Raw genomic sequence first — 19,281 nt, 5'->3', positions numbered from 1 at the left:
AACCAAGCCCGAGTCTGAATAAACAAATAAGATTGCATTTGTGGAGACAAGCGTCTCAGATTTGCATGGCAATAATATCGAGCTGTGGGGTTTTGTAATATGAACGGCAATAAAGGTGTGTGGGCGTGTTTTTTTTGTTTTTTTTGTTGGGAAGGAAATGGTAAATGACTATCTGACATAGAAAAATATGCACACACACAAGTGCCTATGTGTACATGCATATGTTCAATTCTCATAACCAAATATGAAATTACACTTTATATAGTAAGATTTAGTGTAAACTAAATCTTACTCTGCAAAGTAACTGGTAGTGGTCGAATATATTTAGCTTAAAAAGTACTAGAACTGCAACAATTAATTGATTAGTTGTCAATCATTAAATTAATCGCCATCTATTTTGATAATCGATCAATCAGTTTGAGTAATTTTATAAGAAAAAAAAAGTAAACATTTTCTGATTCCAGCTTCTTGAATATGAATATTTTCTGGTTTCTTTCCTCCTCTATGACAGTAAACTGAATATGTTTGAGTTGTGGACAAAACAGGACATTTGAGGACCTCATCTTGGGCTTTGGGAAACACTGATCAACATTTTTCACCATTTTATAGAACAAACAACTAATCAATTAATGGAGAAAATAATAAACGGATTAATTAACAATGAAAATAATCGTTAGTTGCAGCCCTTAAAGGTACAATAAGTATAAAGTGGCAGAAAATGGAAATACTCAAGAACAAGTACCTTAAAATTGTACAGCATTTGAGAGCACTTTAGTGTGTTTGTTTCATATTTGTAATTGTGTGTGCATGCACAATTAGCTAGCTATTAGGGCTGCACGATTATAGCCAAAATGATATTCACGAATATTTTGATCAATACTGAGATCATGATTATTTATCAGGATTATTCATTGATTTTACGGACAAAATATTTTATTTTCCCACATTTAAATAAACAGAACACTACTTTCACTGCTATATTCTTGCTAATAAAAAAATATTTGAATCAAAATAAAACTTGTCCTTATTCACAGTGCATCTCCTAGAACCAAATAAAATTATACCAAAACTTTTTTCCCAAAAATGAAATCAACAGAGCACTGCTTTCAGAGTTTATCCTGAAGACAGCTCTTCTCCTCACCCAGGGTGATACACTGCCTTGAAGGAAGCTAAAGTCAAAGAACAAAAGTCTCTTTTTACAGTTAATGGCATCAATTTCATGACAGATTGTGACAGGACTGACTGCAAGTTCACTTTATTTTTTCTGATTTATAAAAGAAAGTAATGTTAAATGAAAGGTTGTGTATTATAGGTAAGTAATTCAAATATTTTGTTTGAATTAAAATGTTCAAAAAACTCATACAACAAAATTGTAATTATACAACCAACAACCTAATCTAACAATCTAACTTTCTATTCCCATGTAAACCCTCTCGGTCTCTCAGGTCATCTGGTAATCTGCTAACTCGTCCCAGAGTCCAAATTAACATTATCAGTATTACCTGTCTATTATCTATTCCTCTGTTTTATCTTTTCAATTTCTTTTAAATGGTTTTATTTGCATTTTAATGTTTTATGCTGCATTTCCTTTGTGTTTTTATTGCATTATGTCAAGTACTTGGAATTACTTTTGTGTATGAAATGTGCACAAATAAACTTGCCTTGCCCTAAGTTCATGACATCACTTGTACTTTTTATTGTCATTATTATATATAGTATTATACATCTCTATATTGACAAAACTATGACATTTATTTATTTTTTGTTCCGGTAGTTGGCTGCACTGCGAACCTCGACAACTGCCGTCCACCTGCGCAGGTCTCTAAAGAGTCAGCTGATAAGCCTAAACTCTCCTCAGATTAAGACGAGTATCAAGCCCACACAAAATGCCACAGTGCTCCATGGAGCCCACGTTGTGACAAACACCTCCTGATATCATCTGGATACTGTGGATTTATGCAGCATCCTTACAACTTATTCACTGGCAAAAATAGGCATGTGTAAGAACGGCAAAGTGACTCCACAGTGCAGGTGGGCGTGCATGCGCTCGTGTCTACAAGATCAGATTGTTCTTTATAGGGCTCAGGCAGAGCGCGTAAATCTCAGTGTGAAGCGGTTTGGCTGAAGGAGGAAATTGAATTTGGAGAAAATCTCCGATGTCATGTTCATCTGTGCCTGCCACCAAAAATAGGTATAAGCCTCTGTCCACTTACACAAAGCCCTCTTCTCATATGATCATCGGGTAAAAGCGGTCAAACAGCGCTCTGAGGATGGGCAGCTCCTCCAATCGGAGACACAACTGTGACGGCGCACTTGAATCACAAGCAAAACAAATGTACAGTTCACTGCAGGTCTTTCCTAACTAACAGAGCTGTATCTGCCGTCACCTGTGCACATAACCTCCCCTCCCACCTCAGGCTACAGGCCACATCCTGACTCGCTGACAGGCACCCTAAGAGGCAGTAGGGATGGCGATGAAGATGTCATAAAGAGATGTAAGAGTCACAGCATCGTTCAACCCCATCTGAAGATTCTTTGAGCTGTCATGGAGGCAGAATGGTGACAAGAGAAACGACTCAAAGGCTCAAGAAAACGCTTCTTTCCCATTAGATGTATGTGAGGAAGCCATGGCAACAAACAACTAATCAGACTCTTCCTCTCCACTGTACACAAAGTGCAACATTAATATATATTTTTTTTCACTTCTCTCTTCATCGCTGCCCTGTGAAAACTTTGCATCTCCAAATTTGAATATTTCAATAAAATTTAGGCCCTGTCTACACATATATGGATATTTTGATCTACGTATTGGCCTCTCGTCCACACGCAAACCGAGTTTTGGGTCACAAAAAGGAATATTTTTGAAAACTTTCTTAGATTCTTTTTATTACGGTGAGCGTTTGGAATTGTTTTGATTTAGATTTTTATTTTAACAAAGGGGAAAATATTTTTTTAAATATCTGTATATGTGTAGACAGGGCCTTATTTAAGTGTTACTTAACCTACTTTAAGACACATAAATCATTGAAAAATAATAATACAAAAGCACTCTGTGCCGAAGCAGACACTACACCACAAATAGTGTCTCTATTCCATGAAATATGAGACCATCTGTTGGAGGGGGATTTAGAAACCCCCCTGCAGCCACTTTTTAAAAATGTTTCAACTGTAAATTGATTTGTTGCAGGCTTTACTACCATTACAAAGACAGCCCTGTGATCCACTTTGCTCCACATTGTAGGTTTATCCACCTTAAGCCCCTTCTTACAAACAGCCCAACCCTAACTGCCCTGATGACATGATTCAACACTTTATGGCTGGATTTTACAATTAATTTTCTTCATGTGCTTCAACAGCGACATAATCCAATGTAAAAGTCAGACATGCCTCGGGGAAAAACATGCTCATGTTTGATTAGTTTTCACTGAAGTGGCCCCTTAAAGCGAGCTGGCTAAGCCGGGATCCCCCCGCACCCCCTCCTTCTCTTACCGTCCACACAGGCAGGTCTGGCTCTTGTAGTTCCAGCGATCTGGCCCTTCTTACAGGCGCAGCGGGCCGTCTGCCTGGCGATGGTCCGCCGTGGTTGGCTGCTGTCCCTGTCCAGCGTCACAATCTCACATGTTCCCGCTGCCAGCTGGCCTGGAAATGACATTGCACCACAGGATGCGAGGTCAGAGAGATGCAATCATAAACAGGACTAAATAAACTAGTCTGTCTCTTCTGTTGCATGTTTATTCCGTCACATAATCAGCGGTGTAGCTGATATTTTTCATAATCCTTTGGAGCTCATTGGGCATGGCATGAACATTACCAAATTTAAGGGAGTCTGTCTCACTGGAGCCACTGACACAAATGCATGAGCTATATGTATTATCATATACTATAATCGTCTACAAAGCATTCATTTTAAACACATAAACAACTATTGACGTTAAACACAACCTGTCTGTGCGTCAGGCGGTTTGGAGAGGCTGAACAGCAGCCATTTTGTCAACAAGTGGCATACTGAATTTCACTTAATTTTCATAAACACTCTTGAGTCAGTTGCTTGTTTTGCTTTTGTGAAAACCACTGAAATGTTTATGTTAAATATGGTGTAACAGTAGAGTCATGAATATCACAAACTGCCTTTATAATGTCAGTTACAGGAAAAGCTAGTAGCACCCTGCAGACAGAGAGACAGAACAGTCCTGCCGACAGAGAGACAGAGCAGTCCTGCAGACAGAGAGACAGAGCAGTCCTGCAGACAGAGAGACAGAACAGTCCTGCAGACAGAGAGACAGAGCAGTCCTGCAGACAGAGAGACAGAACAGTCCTGCAGACAGAGAGACAGAGCAGTCCTGCAGACAGAGAGACAGAACAGTCCTGCAGACAGAGAGACAGAACAGTCCTGTAGACAGAGAGACAGAGCAGTCCTGCTGCACTAAACAACGGAGAGTTGATGCGTTCAAGGTCAATTCAGTAAAAAGGAATATTAAGCAAAGATAAATAAACATTGTCATGATGTGTTCAAATGTATAATCTTGTACAATTGAATTTATGGTGAGAAATTTGAATAAATCCAGGTGTTTGAATGAGTTATTTTCACAACAACATAGAATAGATGTTAGAGAGGGAATTATGACCTGTTTAACATCCCAACACTAGCTCTAAGCAGTTTACAGTATAATACACAATTAAAACTACAGTTACCAAGTTTTTGTTTTAATCAAAGCAAATATCTAAAATAAAAATACAATCATTTATTTCCTAATCATTTGAGTTATGTATTTATACAAATAACCATTATAGATGACAATAACAAAGTCAAAAGTTAACATTTTGAGTTTTAGACGGTTTACACTGACTTCGGGACGTTAGAAATTCTTTTTGGGGACGTATGTATGTACTCTTTTTCCACACAAGTTTATCAGGAATTGATAAAGAATGTTACTGATAAGAGGAATCGATAATGGAATCGGCATCAATAAAATATTTTCAGTCTGATCCCTATCCAGGAGTAGAATTTTATTATTTCATCTTTCAAAAGTTAAAGCATCAGTAGGCAGATTGGAGCAAATATGATAAAAAATAATTATTTTTATAAAACGGTCGCTATATCATGACAGTAGTACATGAGACAGGTAACCTGAACAAAATCATGTCCCTCTGGTGTTCTCCGGTGCTCCTAACAGCATCTGCAAGATTTCAGACTGGAGGAAAACAAGCAGTAAGAGCTGATCTGAGGTTAGCTGTATAATGAGAAAGTTTGTGATGCCGCCGCCATTGTTAAAGCTGTTGAAGGAACGCCAAATTCTGGTCACATGACCCGAGCACAGCCAATAGGAACGCTCTCTCTCTCTAAAATGATCTGTGATTGGTCAAAGTCTCCCGTTACAGGTTAGATGTTCTAAAGCCTGAAAACAGAGCCATAAGGAGGAGCAGAAGTCTAGTTTTCTCTCAGAACACTTGAATTACAATATGCTGAAAGGTTATTATGGGATTTTTGCCCAATGATGCCAAAAATATACTGCCTACTGCAGCTTTAAATAGTCTCACTTTAATGACTTGGTTGAAGATGTGAAAGGCATGGCAAATGATGTGATCCCATTAAAAAACAACAACACTTAAACTGACTTCAACAACATTGGATATGCAGTGAGGATATTGTTTTTAAATGTTCACATTTATGTCAGAAGAGAAATGGGTTCTTTGTGGTTTAACAGACCCTGCAGTTCCAGTGGAAGTGCTCAGAGGCCGACAGAGGAGCACCGCGGTGGCACTGAGCAGCTCACAGATGTGACTACATGTGTGAAGGGACTTTAAAAGACAATGAGGAAATTACTTTTAAATTTCAGCAACCTAAAGACTACCCACAAGCTATTTCTCATTAAGGGCCACGTCCCATCAGCTCACCTCTTTGAAGGTAAAGAACCCATTAGCCATAAATGAAACACATGAATACTGATGAACTTTGTAATTGCTGCCAAGCCCCCCCATCTTACACACACATGCTTCATGTATTCAATCAGGTGACCTTCGGCCTCGTAGCCGGGCCCTTGCTGCTCGCAAATTAACCTTTGTCTGTGTGTGGAGGCCCTCGGGTGCCATCCTGGAGAGGCTTATCAGGATCTAATTGTGATTGGCAAGAGGATGGAAGTTGTGATTAAATCTGGACTTGAGTCCCAAACACTTGGGTGGCTGGCTTAATGAACTGAGCTGTGAGGGGTCACACCCGGGGTAATGGGGATCTATCAGGATTCATCCACACACTGTGTTGGCCAAGGCCACAGACGGAGGAAATGTCTGTGTGCATTACAGTGTGTAGACATTTTAAAGGTGAGTATATGTTTAAATACACTCTCTGCTTTACCATATCTTTAAAGGCAGAAAAACAAAACATCACAAACTTCATGCAACTATAGTAAGATGAGCTATAATAGTTGGCCTATTTATCCTGCTCTAACTCCCCATCCAGTTTGTTTACGCTTTTGCATCTATATGGGAAAATAATAAAGGAAAAACAAATCATACAACACTAACAAAACACTGATAAACCATCACAACAACACATAACATAAATGGTGGATAGGGCGGGTATGGGAGGAACAAATACATAATCACACATAATCAAACATAATACAACACATTTAGTTGATTATGTGTAGGCCTGCTGTAGGGATGCACCGATCCCACTTATTCAGTCCAGATACCGATAGCGATACCTGGGCTTTGGGTATCGGCCGATACCAAATACCAATCTGATACCATTGTTTAATAAATAAACCGACTGCGATCATTCTTTTTATCTGTATACAAACATAGAACTGAATTGAATAGATCGGCCACATTGTCACCAATACCCGATCCAGCTATTTGAGTCAATATCGGCTCGATATCCAATCCGGTATCGGTATTGGTGCATCCCTAGCCTGCTGGTGATCAGAGGGTGTGATGCTTCTATGTTTTGTCTGTGGAATGTGCTGGTACTGAGATCAATTACATAAATTATGCTGTATATGGATATAGTTTGAATAAGGAGTGAACTTGAACTCTTAACACAAATAACATTACTTTTCTCACAAATCACACACACATGAACATGCATATTATTATAATTCTACACCAAAGCAACCTAAAACTTATATCACATTGCTGGCCTGTGAAAACCATGTATCTCCAAAACGGAAAGTTTTCACAAGCTAAAAAAAAAACAGCCCAGTTCAACTTTGTGATAATGCATCTTCAGATAATCTGATGGCAATTTAAATTTATTTATCTTAATAGGATTTTTTTTTCAGCCCATGAAAAAACACAAAAAAATGACCATTTACCAAAATTAGAGATACATGTTTTTCACTGGACAGTGAAAATAAATTGCGTATTATGCTTGATATTTTTTCATTCTTATTAATACTAATTTATTTTGTTTTGTGTTGAAAAAATAAGGTATGGAGGGCAAAAGTAGGTTGTGTATTTACAAGTAAACATAGTGACTGAAAGTGGCCAATTGATTGAACCACGGATGTGATCACCATGTCCAAGTGGAGACTAATCTTCAGCCACCTCTAGCTCTGCTGTAGTGTCATATGAAAATTACATTAGAGATTTTCTCCAAATTCAATTTCCTCCTTTGGTCACACTGCTTCACACTGAGGTTTGTGCACTACACATTAGTGGTATACAAGTGTGTCTATAAATACAACTGTACTAAGAGGAAGAAGGGAAGGGGGGGTAATTACAAATGTGCTGAAAGATGTCTTAATACTAAATGTCTTTGCTTGGAAATGCATGCCAACAAATCCAACCTGTCGCACGCTTGAGAGATCAAGACCAAACCCCCCACCTTCACCACCCCTTTCCACTGCTCTCCTCCTCTTCCTTCGTCCTCCTTTTCTTTCTTTACATCGCTTGCTCTTTTCTCCTCCATGCCTTCTCACTTGACTCTCTCTTGCATCTCTTCTGTCTCCTCTGGGTTATGCCGGATAATGACTTGTCATGTAAGCTCCTGCGTCAGTTCATGTGTGTATGTGCCTTGGTTTACTTCCTGCATCCTACCCCACCCACCATCTCTGCAGATCATCTCCTCGCTGCCTTCTTCCTGCTTCCTCTCTTTGTCAGTTCCTTCTCCTTTGGAATTCTTCCATTGCAACAAGCTGAAAAGACTTTTTTTCGGCTGTCTTATGTAATATGTGCGCGGATCGCTGTGGCGCCGAGGTACCATGTGTGAAGTCAACAAGCTCAAAGACGGGTTGATTTGACGTTGTGATTCTCTGATGAAATGTAGGCAATTAATGAGCTCCATCGAGTCAAGAAAGAAGAACAACAAACGGGGGCCTTGCTTATACTGTCACAGCTGTAGCGGCAGAGAAACTGAATTCATTTCATTTTCATGTTGTCTTGCAATATATGTTGTCGTCTATACAGATGCACTGACTGATAAATAATCTTCTAATTTTAAATCCAAAATAATTGTGGTCTGCCTCATAAAATACTACAGTTGCAACATCTCAACAATGAGTGTATTCGCTATGCTAATTCTGCTGTCAATCACTGTTCTGTAATGTTGAAACTCAATTCTTTAAATCAGATTGTCAAATTGTTGTTGAAATTGTTAAACTGCTATGCAAGGCACATGGCAGACATTGATTCATATAATGATACTTATAAGGCTGAAATAATTTGTGCAACAGGTTCTTGAGCTAGCATGCGTTATAGAGTTTGGTCAAAGTCATGATACTTCATCAAGATTAAAAGTCTACTGCCATGCTAGCTTAGAGAGTTAAGGGGTCACCAAAGTTATTACAATCCACCCTAAGGGGAACATGAATGGCTGAACCAAATTTCATGACAATCCCTCCAATAGTTTCACTCAAAACCAGTCAGATATTTCACTTAAACACACAAATGTCAACCTTAAGGTCTTTGCACACTAAGTCTCTTTTTTTCAAATGCGTTTTTTTAATTCGTCATCGGATAAAGAATGTTACGTACGGACAGAAACTTCGCACACTGACTCTGATGCGTTTTATTATTCTACTCGTTGCGAAAATTCTCAATGACAAAATTGAATTAGTTATGTGGGTGCAATGTATAGCGCTCGTCCCAAACGGGGCTAATTAATAAATGACATTAGCAAGAAGCTATCACTTAGCTGCCTAGAGCACAACCACTACTGTCTTATCTTTCCTACATCCTCTGTTTCACAACCATCCATTCCAAGCTCCTCTGCAATCATCTGCCACAATTTACCTTTAAATTTTGCATTACTGTATTCTTTTCATTCTTTATTGTAAAGTGCTTTACGCTGGGAGACGGAGTGAATGTTTATCAGATGTCATTTTGATTGATGACATTTAAAACGGACGGTGGCTCTGAGTGGTCAAACATCCCTCTTTTGCCTTTTGACAGATGCGAAAAAAGGCAGAAAATTCAACCTGTTCCGAAAACTTTAATGACGGACGAAAGTTTCGGAATTGGTGTGTAAACGTTATCGACACAATGTGAGGTCCTGTTTATTTTTAAACGTGAAACAATTTTGGACGAAGATGATGTCAGAAGAAATAGCAGAGGATCACCAAAGGTCATTAAGATATACCCTCAGGGAACCATGAATATCTGTACAAAGTGTTGTGCCAATTTAAATATTTCACTGGACAAATGAAAACTTTGACCTGCTGGTGGTGCTAGACAAAAAGTCAGGGGATTACCAAGGTCAGTAGGAGTCATCCACTGAGGACCATGAATGTATGTACTAAATTACATGGCAATCTATCCAATAGTTGTTGTGATACTTTAGTCTGGACTAAAGTGGTGGACCAACCGACCGACCAACCGATCAGCCAACCGACAGACCGAGATTGGAACCATGCTGCTAGCATGGCTAAAAAAGCTAGTATTAAATCAGTGCTATTACCCTGAGGTATGACTTTATCTCGTCTTGACTCTCAAACAGGATGAACATATTGTGCCCTTCTTATGTCTAATATTTAGGGTTTGAATCTCAAGTATTTGGAATGATAGACACTTATGTCCGTAGAGAATTGCTAAAGTATATTCAGAGTTTTAAACAAGCTGGTTTCAGCTGCAAGGTGTTTTGCAGTCTTTCCAAATATTATGTGAGAGATTTTGAGGACAAGCTGGTCTCAGTCCTCTAATAAAGCAGGAGTCGATTCCTTTTTTTCGAAAGCAAATTGCTCCAAGCATCCCGGTGGCTCAGCCTCCAGAGCACAGTGCCAGAGAAACCATGTACATTGCCGCTATTAAACATAGCAAAACTAAACAAACAAAGGAAAAAAGAAGAAGCAAACTGAACCGAACCTCCCCAACACAAGAATGTATTCCTCTTCCTGTTGGCCTAGAGGGATCTGCAGAAAAGTTTGGAAAATATGACAGGATTCACAGCTCCAACAAGGCAGATCCCAGCCAAAAAATAATTTTGCTCAGAATTAAAATTGCGTAGTATGTTATACAAAAGATGCAAGATGTAGTCCAATCTCTCCACAGTCATCCCGTGAAGAAATTGGACTGTGAAGAGAGGAAACAGTAATCCTGTTTCCTGGAATAGCCTCATGAATAGTGGGAAAAATCTAAAACTGGCAGGTGTTCTCAGAAACAAACCCAAAGCTTGTACCAGTAGCGCTATGATTTATCATCACCCTTATCAGCTTCTGTTGTCGAGCAGTTGTCAGCTTGGCCAGCCAAATGGCTGATTAAAATGTATGTGTGGCCACTCTTGAGTGAAATGAAAGCTCTGACTGTGGCAGAAGATGGATTCATGTGGCAGAGCGTACGGCTTAATACAACGTAATGTTATTGACATGCTCCCATGCTTTATTATTCCCCCCCCCCCGCTCCCCAGCACATTACAATTACTCTGCCATACACGGCCATTTGACAAATGTCCAGCACAGCTACAACACAGGGAGACATGACATTTCCTCCCCCCCTTTTATTTTAAGGCTGAGACCATGCTTTTAAGAAGCTCTTTTTCATTAATTTTTTATATTTATTCTTGTTTTTGCTGCTCAAGACATCCTAATACAACGCTGTTTCTTACAGTCTCAATCTGCTGAATCAAATGCTTTACAAAATGTGTGGTATAGGCTTGGTAGGAGGGGTAGGTGTAGTTTATTTATTCATTTTTGTCCTTTGAAAATCTGCAGTGTGCTGGAGCCATGCTGGGGTTGCATACTGTGCTGCACGAGAAACAGCTATTTCAAAAGTATTTCTGAATGTCCTTCTAAATTTGACACAAGATGCGTTCTGCCATGAAATTTACTGAAGAAGAACTGCAGAATGAGATTTTAATCAGCCCTCATTTTTACAGTAATAATCGTAGCAGCATAAGAAATATCAGGGCTCACATTCCCAAAAATGGCAAAGAAATGTTTAATAATGGTAAATCAACACCACAGGTTCTAAACAATAAATGATATGTATTTGAGTGAAAATAAATACTCTCAGTTGATCCTGGCTGTGTAACTACCAGACTTTCTGACTCTGTTTTAGAGCAGTCTACTGCTGAATCCTCTAAATGATAAGGAAAGGAGCTTCAATGCTTCCTTTATTATCTCCTTTAGCAGAGGATACTCTGGACCATCCTTTACCAAAGGAAAAGAGAGAATAGAATCCCACAATTCCTTGTGGCCGCCGCATTTAAAGTGACGCACCGATCAGCCGCTCATAATAACAAACGATATGCTTAGCTTGCATATTATTTTCATACACTAATTGGGATTCATGTTTAATATGAGTGGACAGTGACAACCATTTCGTTTGACTTTATTTTTAATTAATTATTTATTTGGAACAAAACAAGAATACCTAATAAAATGAACAGTAAAAAATGAATTAACAAATAATCTATGCTACCTATGCTGTAAGAGGTAGCCCACAGCTTTTCTATAGGATATGGGATCCATGGATACCTCATATAGAATCTTTTTAACCTAACCTTTCTATGGTATTTACTTAATTATTAATTATTATTTTCTATGTGCTGTTTTTTTTTTACATTTATTTAATTAATTAATTAATTTATTTATTTAAGGTTTTTATCTTACTACCATGAATTATATTACTGTAGTACTTATTACTTTTAATTCTAACTAACTAATTCAATTATTTAAAAAAAAATGTTTATGTATATATTTGTTTCTGTAACTTTACCTCTAAGGGTGGGAGGAAGGCTGGACCTGTCTCTGTGTGGGAGTGGGAGGCGATGTGTATGTGTGTATATATGTATGTACAGTACATATTAAATGTTGAATGTAAGATATCATTTGTTTGTATTATGGCACAGGTGGTATGTTTTGTTATGCTATGTTTGGAAAAAAAAGAAATAAAAATAATTTTCCAAAAAACAAATAATCCACATAAATACTGTAAATATTACATGTCCGAAGAGAAGTTGGAAGAAGTATATGATCCTACCCATCCTGCGTAACTCCAAAAATTAACTAAATATTTATCATATATTCCTTTGTTTATTTCAGTTCCAACCGTAGTAATGAAGTGGTTGTCCATGTTAGGTCAGATGATTCTTTATTATCTGTTGATGTAAAGTGTTCCAGCAGCAGGAGGACCTGTGGTATCTCTCCTTCACACACCGCGGGTGAAGCAGTCTGTCATTGAAAGACCTATTTAAGAATGCACAGGGGGAGCAGCACCTTTTGTAGTCCGTCTTTAGAACAATGTAGTTTCACCACGGCAGACCCGCGTCACTAACACACCGCCGTCGCATCATAATTACGGAGCCTATATATATTATATATTTTGGCTTCACTTTTGTACAGTGGGAGGAAGTGGAGACACGTCATCCATCTTTATATACACTCAATGATTCCTACCAATACACATTAAACATTGAAAGTAATGTTAATGTTACACCCCCACACACAGTATTGCTCTGGATAATGGTATGTTAACGTCAGTTAACCATTTTGTAAATGTTGGCATGTTTGCTTAGTTTATCATAGCTGTATTGTCTCTACTTCCTGTCTAATTTAAGTGAGATTGTAGATGGATTTGATCCATGAATTGTTACTTATTCCTTCCAATACAACAATGCAACAATTAGACTAAATCTAGAAGAAAAAATTCTGTTGTGAGCTTTTTCTTAGAAATGCTTTATCAAAGCATAATTTCTGAAAGATTTGCGAGTGGACTGATGGGGGACAATTTATTGACAAGACGAGATTAAAAAAACATGCTAGCAGCCCTTAGGAGCCATGCTACTTCTAACAGCCAGACCAATGTGAAGTGACTGACATCGGCATCCTTAGAGCACTGTGATCTCGCTGCCAGGGCTAAAAATATGCAGTGTAAGGTGAAGAACATTAAATGCTGAAATATAAAGTATTGATTTGTGTATTAAGCAAACAATGTTGTCATGGTGTCTCTGAGGAACTGAATGACTTGTGTGTGTGTTTGGCTGTGAGGCAAAATGAATTATAAGGATGCCAACGCACGGACATGCTCTTTTTCTAAACATCAAAACGATGCATGTAATAGCTAAAGCCTTACTAACACAAAATGTTCTTTTCCACATATTCTCCACTTAACCCAGAAACACTACATGGCAGCTAGATGTAGTTGGAAACTAGCATTACATCTGTTCTGCTGGAGAGGACAGAGTGTGCATGTTAGACATTGCCAGACTAAAATGCTATATCACTCCAGCACACTACAGCTGTTCGGAATGAGAGAGGAGAGTCCGGCGCCAAGACTGCTAGTCTGAAATCGCATTTTGGATCCAAACGCTGCATTAGTAGAACCTTGATGTCATCCCTCTACCCTGAGGCCTGGCAGGCTAGTTTTTAAATGAATCCTTTTAACAAGCCTAATCAGAGGCTGAAAGAGCCAGCTAAACAGCATGTGGTGTAGCGGGAAGGAGAGCGGAGCAGACGAAATTACAGCTTAAGGTAAAAAGAATCGTCGGATGATGTAGGGCCGGAATGAACTTGTACTTGAGCAGGAGGAGACTGAGGACCAGAAACAATGAAGCAAGCCACTTACATGGACTGCAATTTATTTGGTGTCTGGACTGTAATTGAAAGCAGTTTGAAGATGTCCTTGATTTTTACAGGCGTGAAAAATGATGTTCCAGTTCAGAGCAATGTGTTAGGATGAATAGAAATAATATGAAATTCTGATTTCTGAAATAAAAGAAATTGTGATCAGGCTCCATTTGATGAATGATGATCAGTGAGCACAGTGGTTTAATGATTTATACAGTGGCAGGAGGGCCTCATGTTTCCTGCAGCATCCATTTCTAGTTTTGACAGGGCAGTTCAACATTCTGAGAAATATCCTTGTTCACTTTCTTGCCAAGTTAGATGAGAAACTTGTCAATCTGGTATCTGTGCGTTCAATTTGTAGCTGGAGTTAGCAGCTGGTTAGCCTAGCTATCATAGAGACAGGCATCAGGGGGAAACAGCTAGCCTGGCTCTGTCTGAAGGTTACACAATCTGCCTACCAGCAACTCTGAAAGGTCCCATATCGTGCTCATTCTCAGGTTCATACTTAAGCCGTACAAAAACACTTTGTGCTGGACATGACAGTCCCCAAAAGTGAAGGCAAAACATCTTGATCGCCCCCTGGTGGCTGGCTGCAGTATAGGTCATAAATCCCCTCCATGTTAGGAAAGGACATGGGCCAAACTATAAAGTCTATGTACACGTCAAATACATTTTTGTTTTCTGTCATTTTAGTTAATTCCTTTTATGTATGTTCAAATGTTCATTTTTCATGTTCATGTTTTTAATTAGTTATTCGAAGTTAGCTATCTGCGGCAATGCTTGGCTTGTGATTGGCTAAGGCAGGTGTGTGGATGGGACCTTGATCACTACTGCACAGACTCTGGCTCCAAACGACCTCAAGATGGCAGCTCCCGTATCCGGGATATTGTGGCTTCACTTTTGTACAGTGGGAGGAAGTGGAGACGCGTCGTCCATCTACAGATAGTTTATGATTGGGAGCAGTAACTTTCTGAACAAATAGTCTGGCGCATGCACTTCACAGCTAGCCTGTGACATCCAAAACATCCAATAAATGTGAGACCTGGAGCTGGTGCAAAGCAGATTTGGTTCCCTTCAAACAGAGCCAGGCTAGCTGTTTCCCTGGTTCCAGTCTTTAAGGTAAGCTAAGCTGCTGGTTCCAGCTTCTTATTGAACGGACCGATATGACAGTGATATTGATTCTCTCATTTTACCATTCAAACAAGGCCAATACTGGAAAAATGATGATTAAACAAAAAAAAGCTGCAGACAATGTTCCTCCATCTTGTATTGTGTAGTGGGTCTATTGTTGTCAGAGGGAATCAAACTCCCTTCAAACTGCTTGGATTCAAAGTAGACATTCATTTTCCCCCTCCAACACTGATAGAGTGACCAAAAACTCATCATAAAGCCAGCCTTGAAATTATTAATACCCTGCCCATGCTGCCATGAATCAGAGAACGTTCTGGAGACAATTCTCATTGGGAACAGTGTCTCATCATGACGAGGGAGGAGAGAGAACTGTGGTCTGGCCCATCTATTTTGGGTGAAGCAAGCTTGTCTGAGCTCTTCGCTCGCTTTGTGGAGCCACTCTGAAAAGTGATTTGATTTTCCCTTTCTGGCCCTTTTTTCCTAAAATGCTTGGACAAGCAGCAGTCACACAGAAGCACTATCACACATGCACACACCCAAGCATAAACATGCACTTATAAGAGAATAGAAGCACAAACGCAGCATATAAATGCCAAATATAACCACAAGATAGACGTCAGTCCCCCTCCCTCATACATACGCACACACACACATTAGCAAAGCAAAGGTTGCCAAGCAACCACAGCTACAACTAAACTTCTTCTACCTCCTACGTGGGCCTACATGTCTCATGAACATAACTCTCTGCTCCTATCGTGTTCTAAAAAGGCCATTTTAAAGCAAAAGCACACAGGATAATACGGTGCTGATGTTTTCATTTGTCTGTGGCTGTGTTAAATGCTAATTAGCAAATGTTAGAATGCTAACACGTAAAATGAAGACGGTGAACATGGTAAACATTATAGCATACTTCCTAAACATCAGTTTGTTAGCATTGTCATGGGGATCATGTTAGCATGCTGATATTAGCATTTAGCTCATAGCCCCACTGTGCCTAGGGTTGCCAACTGTCCCGTATTAGCCTGGGACGTCCCCTATATTTGGATGAATTGGTTCGTCCCATATGGGACCCCGCTCTGTGTCATGTTGACTGCTACTCTAGTCTGATCACCAGACGGTACTCTTACAGATCCTAGAGATGATACAACAACAGTAGAAGATCATGTGCTGATCACACGTCGGGTGTGATCACCGTAATAAAATCACAGGCCCCCGTATGCGCATCAGTTGTAGGTAGGGCTGGGTATCGGTACTCCATACTTTTATGGTATCGACCGAAATAACCCAGTACCAAGTAGTATCGAAACTTCTCCAGTCAAATGATACCTGCAATCCATCTTTTGTGCCCAGATCTAGAAAAAAAATAGCAAGCAGTGTCTGAAATTAACTTTTTTCACTTCCTGCCACTGTGGCAGACAAGCATTTTTTGTGTCCAATATATTTTACATAATAAACATTATATACATGGTAAATTACATTGTTGGAATTACACCATAGCTTCCGGGGAGCCCTATTTTTCGGGGGAGGGAGGGTACAGTAAACAGTACTGTACTGTACTTTGTTACTGTCATCTATAGTGGTTATTTGCATTAAAACACACAATTGATGTGAATGATTATGATTATTATTAAACTATTATTTGCTTTGATTAAAAAAAAAATGTGGTAAGTTGTTATGAAGTTAAACAGGTCATAATTCCCTCTCTAATATCTAATATCTAATATGTGAAAACATCTCCATCAAACAAATGGATTTATTCAAGTTTCTCACTAAAAAAATAATTTATTATTACGAGATTACATTTGAACACATCATGATAACATTGTAATTTACTTTCGCCCAATAGTCATTTTGCTGAGCAGACCGTGAACGTATCGTAATAATAACTCAATGGCACCTCCATTGAAGCTAGTAGCTCCGCTATTTATCCAGTCAGGACTGTGCTGCCCACTGGCTGCTAACAGCTAACGTTACTAACTCTCCTCCTGCTGATTTCAGCACAGGTTTGTTGTTCAGAATGCAGCATTATTGGGGGAAAAGTAGGATGTCTCCCGTCAGGTTCAGTAGCGCCATGATGTTGAGCACTTTTTCTTCTCTCCGTCGTGTCTCCGGCCCCAAACAAACTGCATGATACAGCGTGCGTATGCGTCATTGTGCACGCGTAACTATGGGAAAGCATCAATAACAGGAATCGATAGTCACAGACGCATGACATCGGACAGCTATGGTTCTCTATTCCCATCACTAGTGTTTTCCCTGTCTGCCAAAGTGGCGGATGTCCTGATGATTTCACCCTAATTTCAGACCCTGACCGCAAGCGTTCTTTGATTTAATGCAACTTGTGATTGGCCCACTACCGCAGCAGCTACAACAGGGATTGCCTGCCTGCACATGGCTCTGAATGTCTGAGGCTAGCAGCTAACGGTGCTAACAGCGCAAACAACAGCAACAGTGCTGAAAAAGCGCTGGTGTAACACTTCTGCGACAATACTCCCACTATCGTGAGTCGGGGTATAGCTGTAACCGCTGCAAGAGTGCTGTGCAGTGCGGCGGCAATTAGCTAGCCAGCGGGACACACACAGCTTCTATTCACATGATGAGTATCGAATGAAGTACTCTATTGGTATCGGTATCCCTTTAAGGGTACTGATATTGGTACTGGCATCATCATTTTTAAAATAATACCCAGCCTTAGTTGTAGGTATAGTGTAAATGCGCTAATTCCTGCAAAAAAATAAAAGCTTGGAAATGTGTGGTGTTGTCCGGTCGGTTTGGCATGTACAAATATGGACAAACCTGCAAAAAAGAAAAGTCTTCTGTGCAGCTACAACAAACAACGGGAGGCAAAAATGTGTAAATGTAAGGACTTCTCTCTGGATGTGCAAAAGGACAAAAGACTGCTTGAATCAGTCAAGAGCAGCAAAAAATATCCATGGAAAAAGAAGACTTGGTGAGTCATGCCTCTCTTCTCCTCTTTTTGTTGTTGTTGTCTGTTTTTTTTGTGTGCACCACCTTATTTGGTGGTGAGAAAGTTTGCAACCCTAGCTGTGCCTAAGTAGGCTACAACATTACAGAGTACTAGCATGGCTGTTGACTGTTTTGTAAACCTGAAATCCATTTTTTGTCATTTTTGACCTTCTTTAGATAGTGGTGGAGTGATTTTTAAAAAGACACGGTGAGTATGACAGATGAGGGATGAGAGTAGCACCGGAATGATAACTTGAATGACAAAAAAAAAATCAACAATTTTGATTATTAATTATCAAGAAAGAATGCAGTTGGTTTGTTTTCAAATGTAAGGTTTTCCTATTTTAGAACCTTTTCAAATGTTAACTCTTTGGGTTTTGGACTGTTATTTGGACAAAAAAGCTATTTGAGAACCTTGGACTCTTGGAACTTGCAATGGACCCTTTTTTTTTTTTTTTTACTGCTTTCTGAGATTTTTTAGTATAAGCAATGCCCTAAGGATGCCCTTACTTTCGTTCAATTGCATTCCAGATACGGAGGTTTTGAGATGCATTGACTCATGATTAAAATAAATTCAACTGAGTCCCCGTGTAGCTTAATAGGGTTTTCATAATGAAGCTAGGGCTCCTTTATTCCTACTGTGACCTTGTGTAAAGCACGTAAAGAATGGTGTTTTCCCACGAGACGCCCTCTTTTCCCCAGCGTTAGTGTTTTAGAATAATGAACTCTGCTTAATAACAGGGTGTTGGCGTGAAACAATGAATGATCATCAATTAAAACGGCGGGAGAAAAGAGAAAACAAATGACCCCGGTAACCCTTGGTAACACAGGAAAGCGTTATGTGCATACACACATGAGTACCACAGTGCCACTTCACTACTGCAATTAAGCACATTTTCCTCCCCCAGAGGATGCATCGCAACAGGGCAATGATGATAAGGTGAAGTCCCTTAAATGTTGCTAAGATTTCGCAGGCGAAAGACCCCCGGGTGAATGAGTGGAATTCCAATCATTTCTCTCCGTCTGCACCCTTAGGGGACAGAGGCAAGGTATGTAGGTGTTAGGCTCCTGATCAGGGCCGGCTGGGCTGCAATGCGTGATAATCTATAACATAGCATCTGTAAGTGTGTGTGTTGATATGATTATTTCATGCATGTGTAGGAGAAAGCTAGCTTAACAGTCT

At 39.5% G+C, this 19,281-nt stretch overlaps 1 protein-coding gene across 2 annotated transcripts in view; it reads right to left on the bottom strand.

The window, feature by feature from the left end:
* tafa5a (TAFA chemokine like family member 5a) overlaps positions 1-19,281 on the bottom strand; it is a 193,654-nt gene that overhangs the window by 68,619 nt on the left and 105,754 nt on the right. For both annotated transcript variants that reach the window (XM_037759945.1, XM_037759946.1), the window contains exon 2: positions 3,490-3,639. In XM_037759945.1, the coding sequence (XP_037615873.1) occupies positions 3,490-3,639 (150 nt within the window). The remainder of the gene's footprint in view (positions 1-3,489; positions 3,640-19,281) is intronic.

The sequence above is a fragment of the Sebastes umbrosus genome, chromosome 23, assembly GCF_015220745.1.
Source record: "Sebastes umbrosus isolate fSebUmb1 chromosome 23, fSebUmb1.pri, whole genome shotgun sequence".
Taxonomy (NCBI): domain Eukaryota; kingdom Metazoa; phylum Chordata; class Actinopteri; order Perciformes; family Sebastidae; genus Sebastes; species Sebastes umbrosus.
The sequence above is the reverse complement of the archived record's forward strand: the minus strand, read 5'-3'. Positions and strand labels throughout refer to the sequence as shown.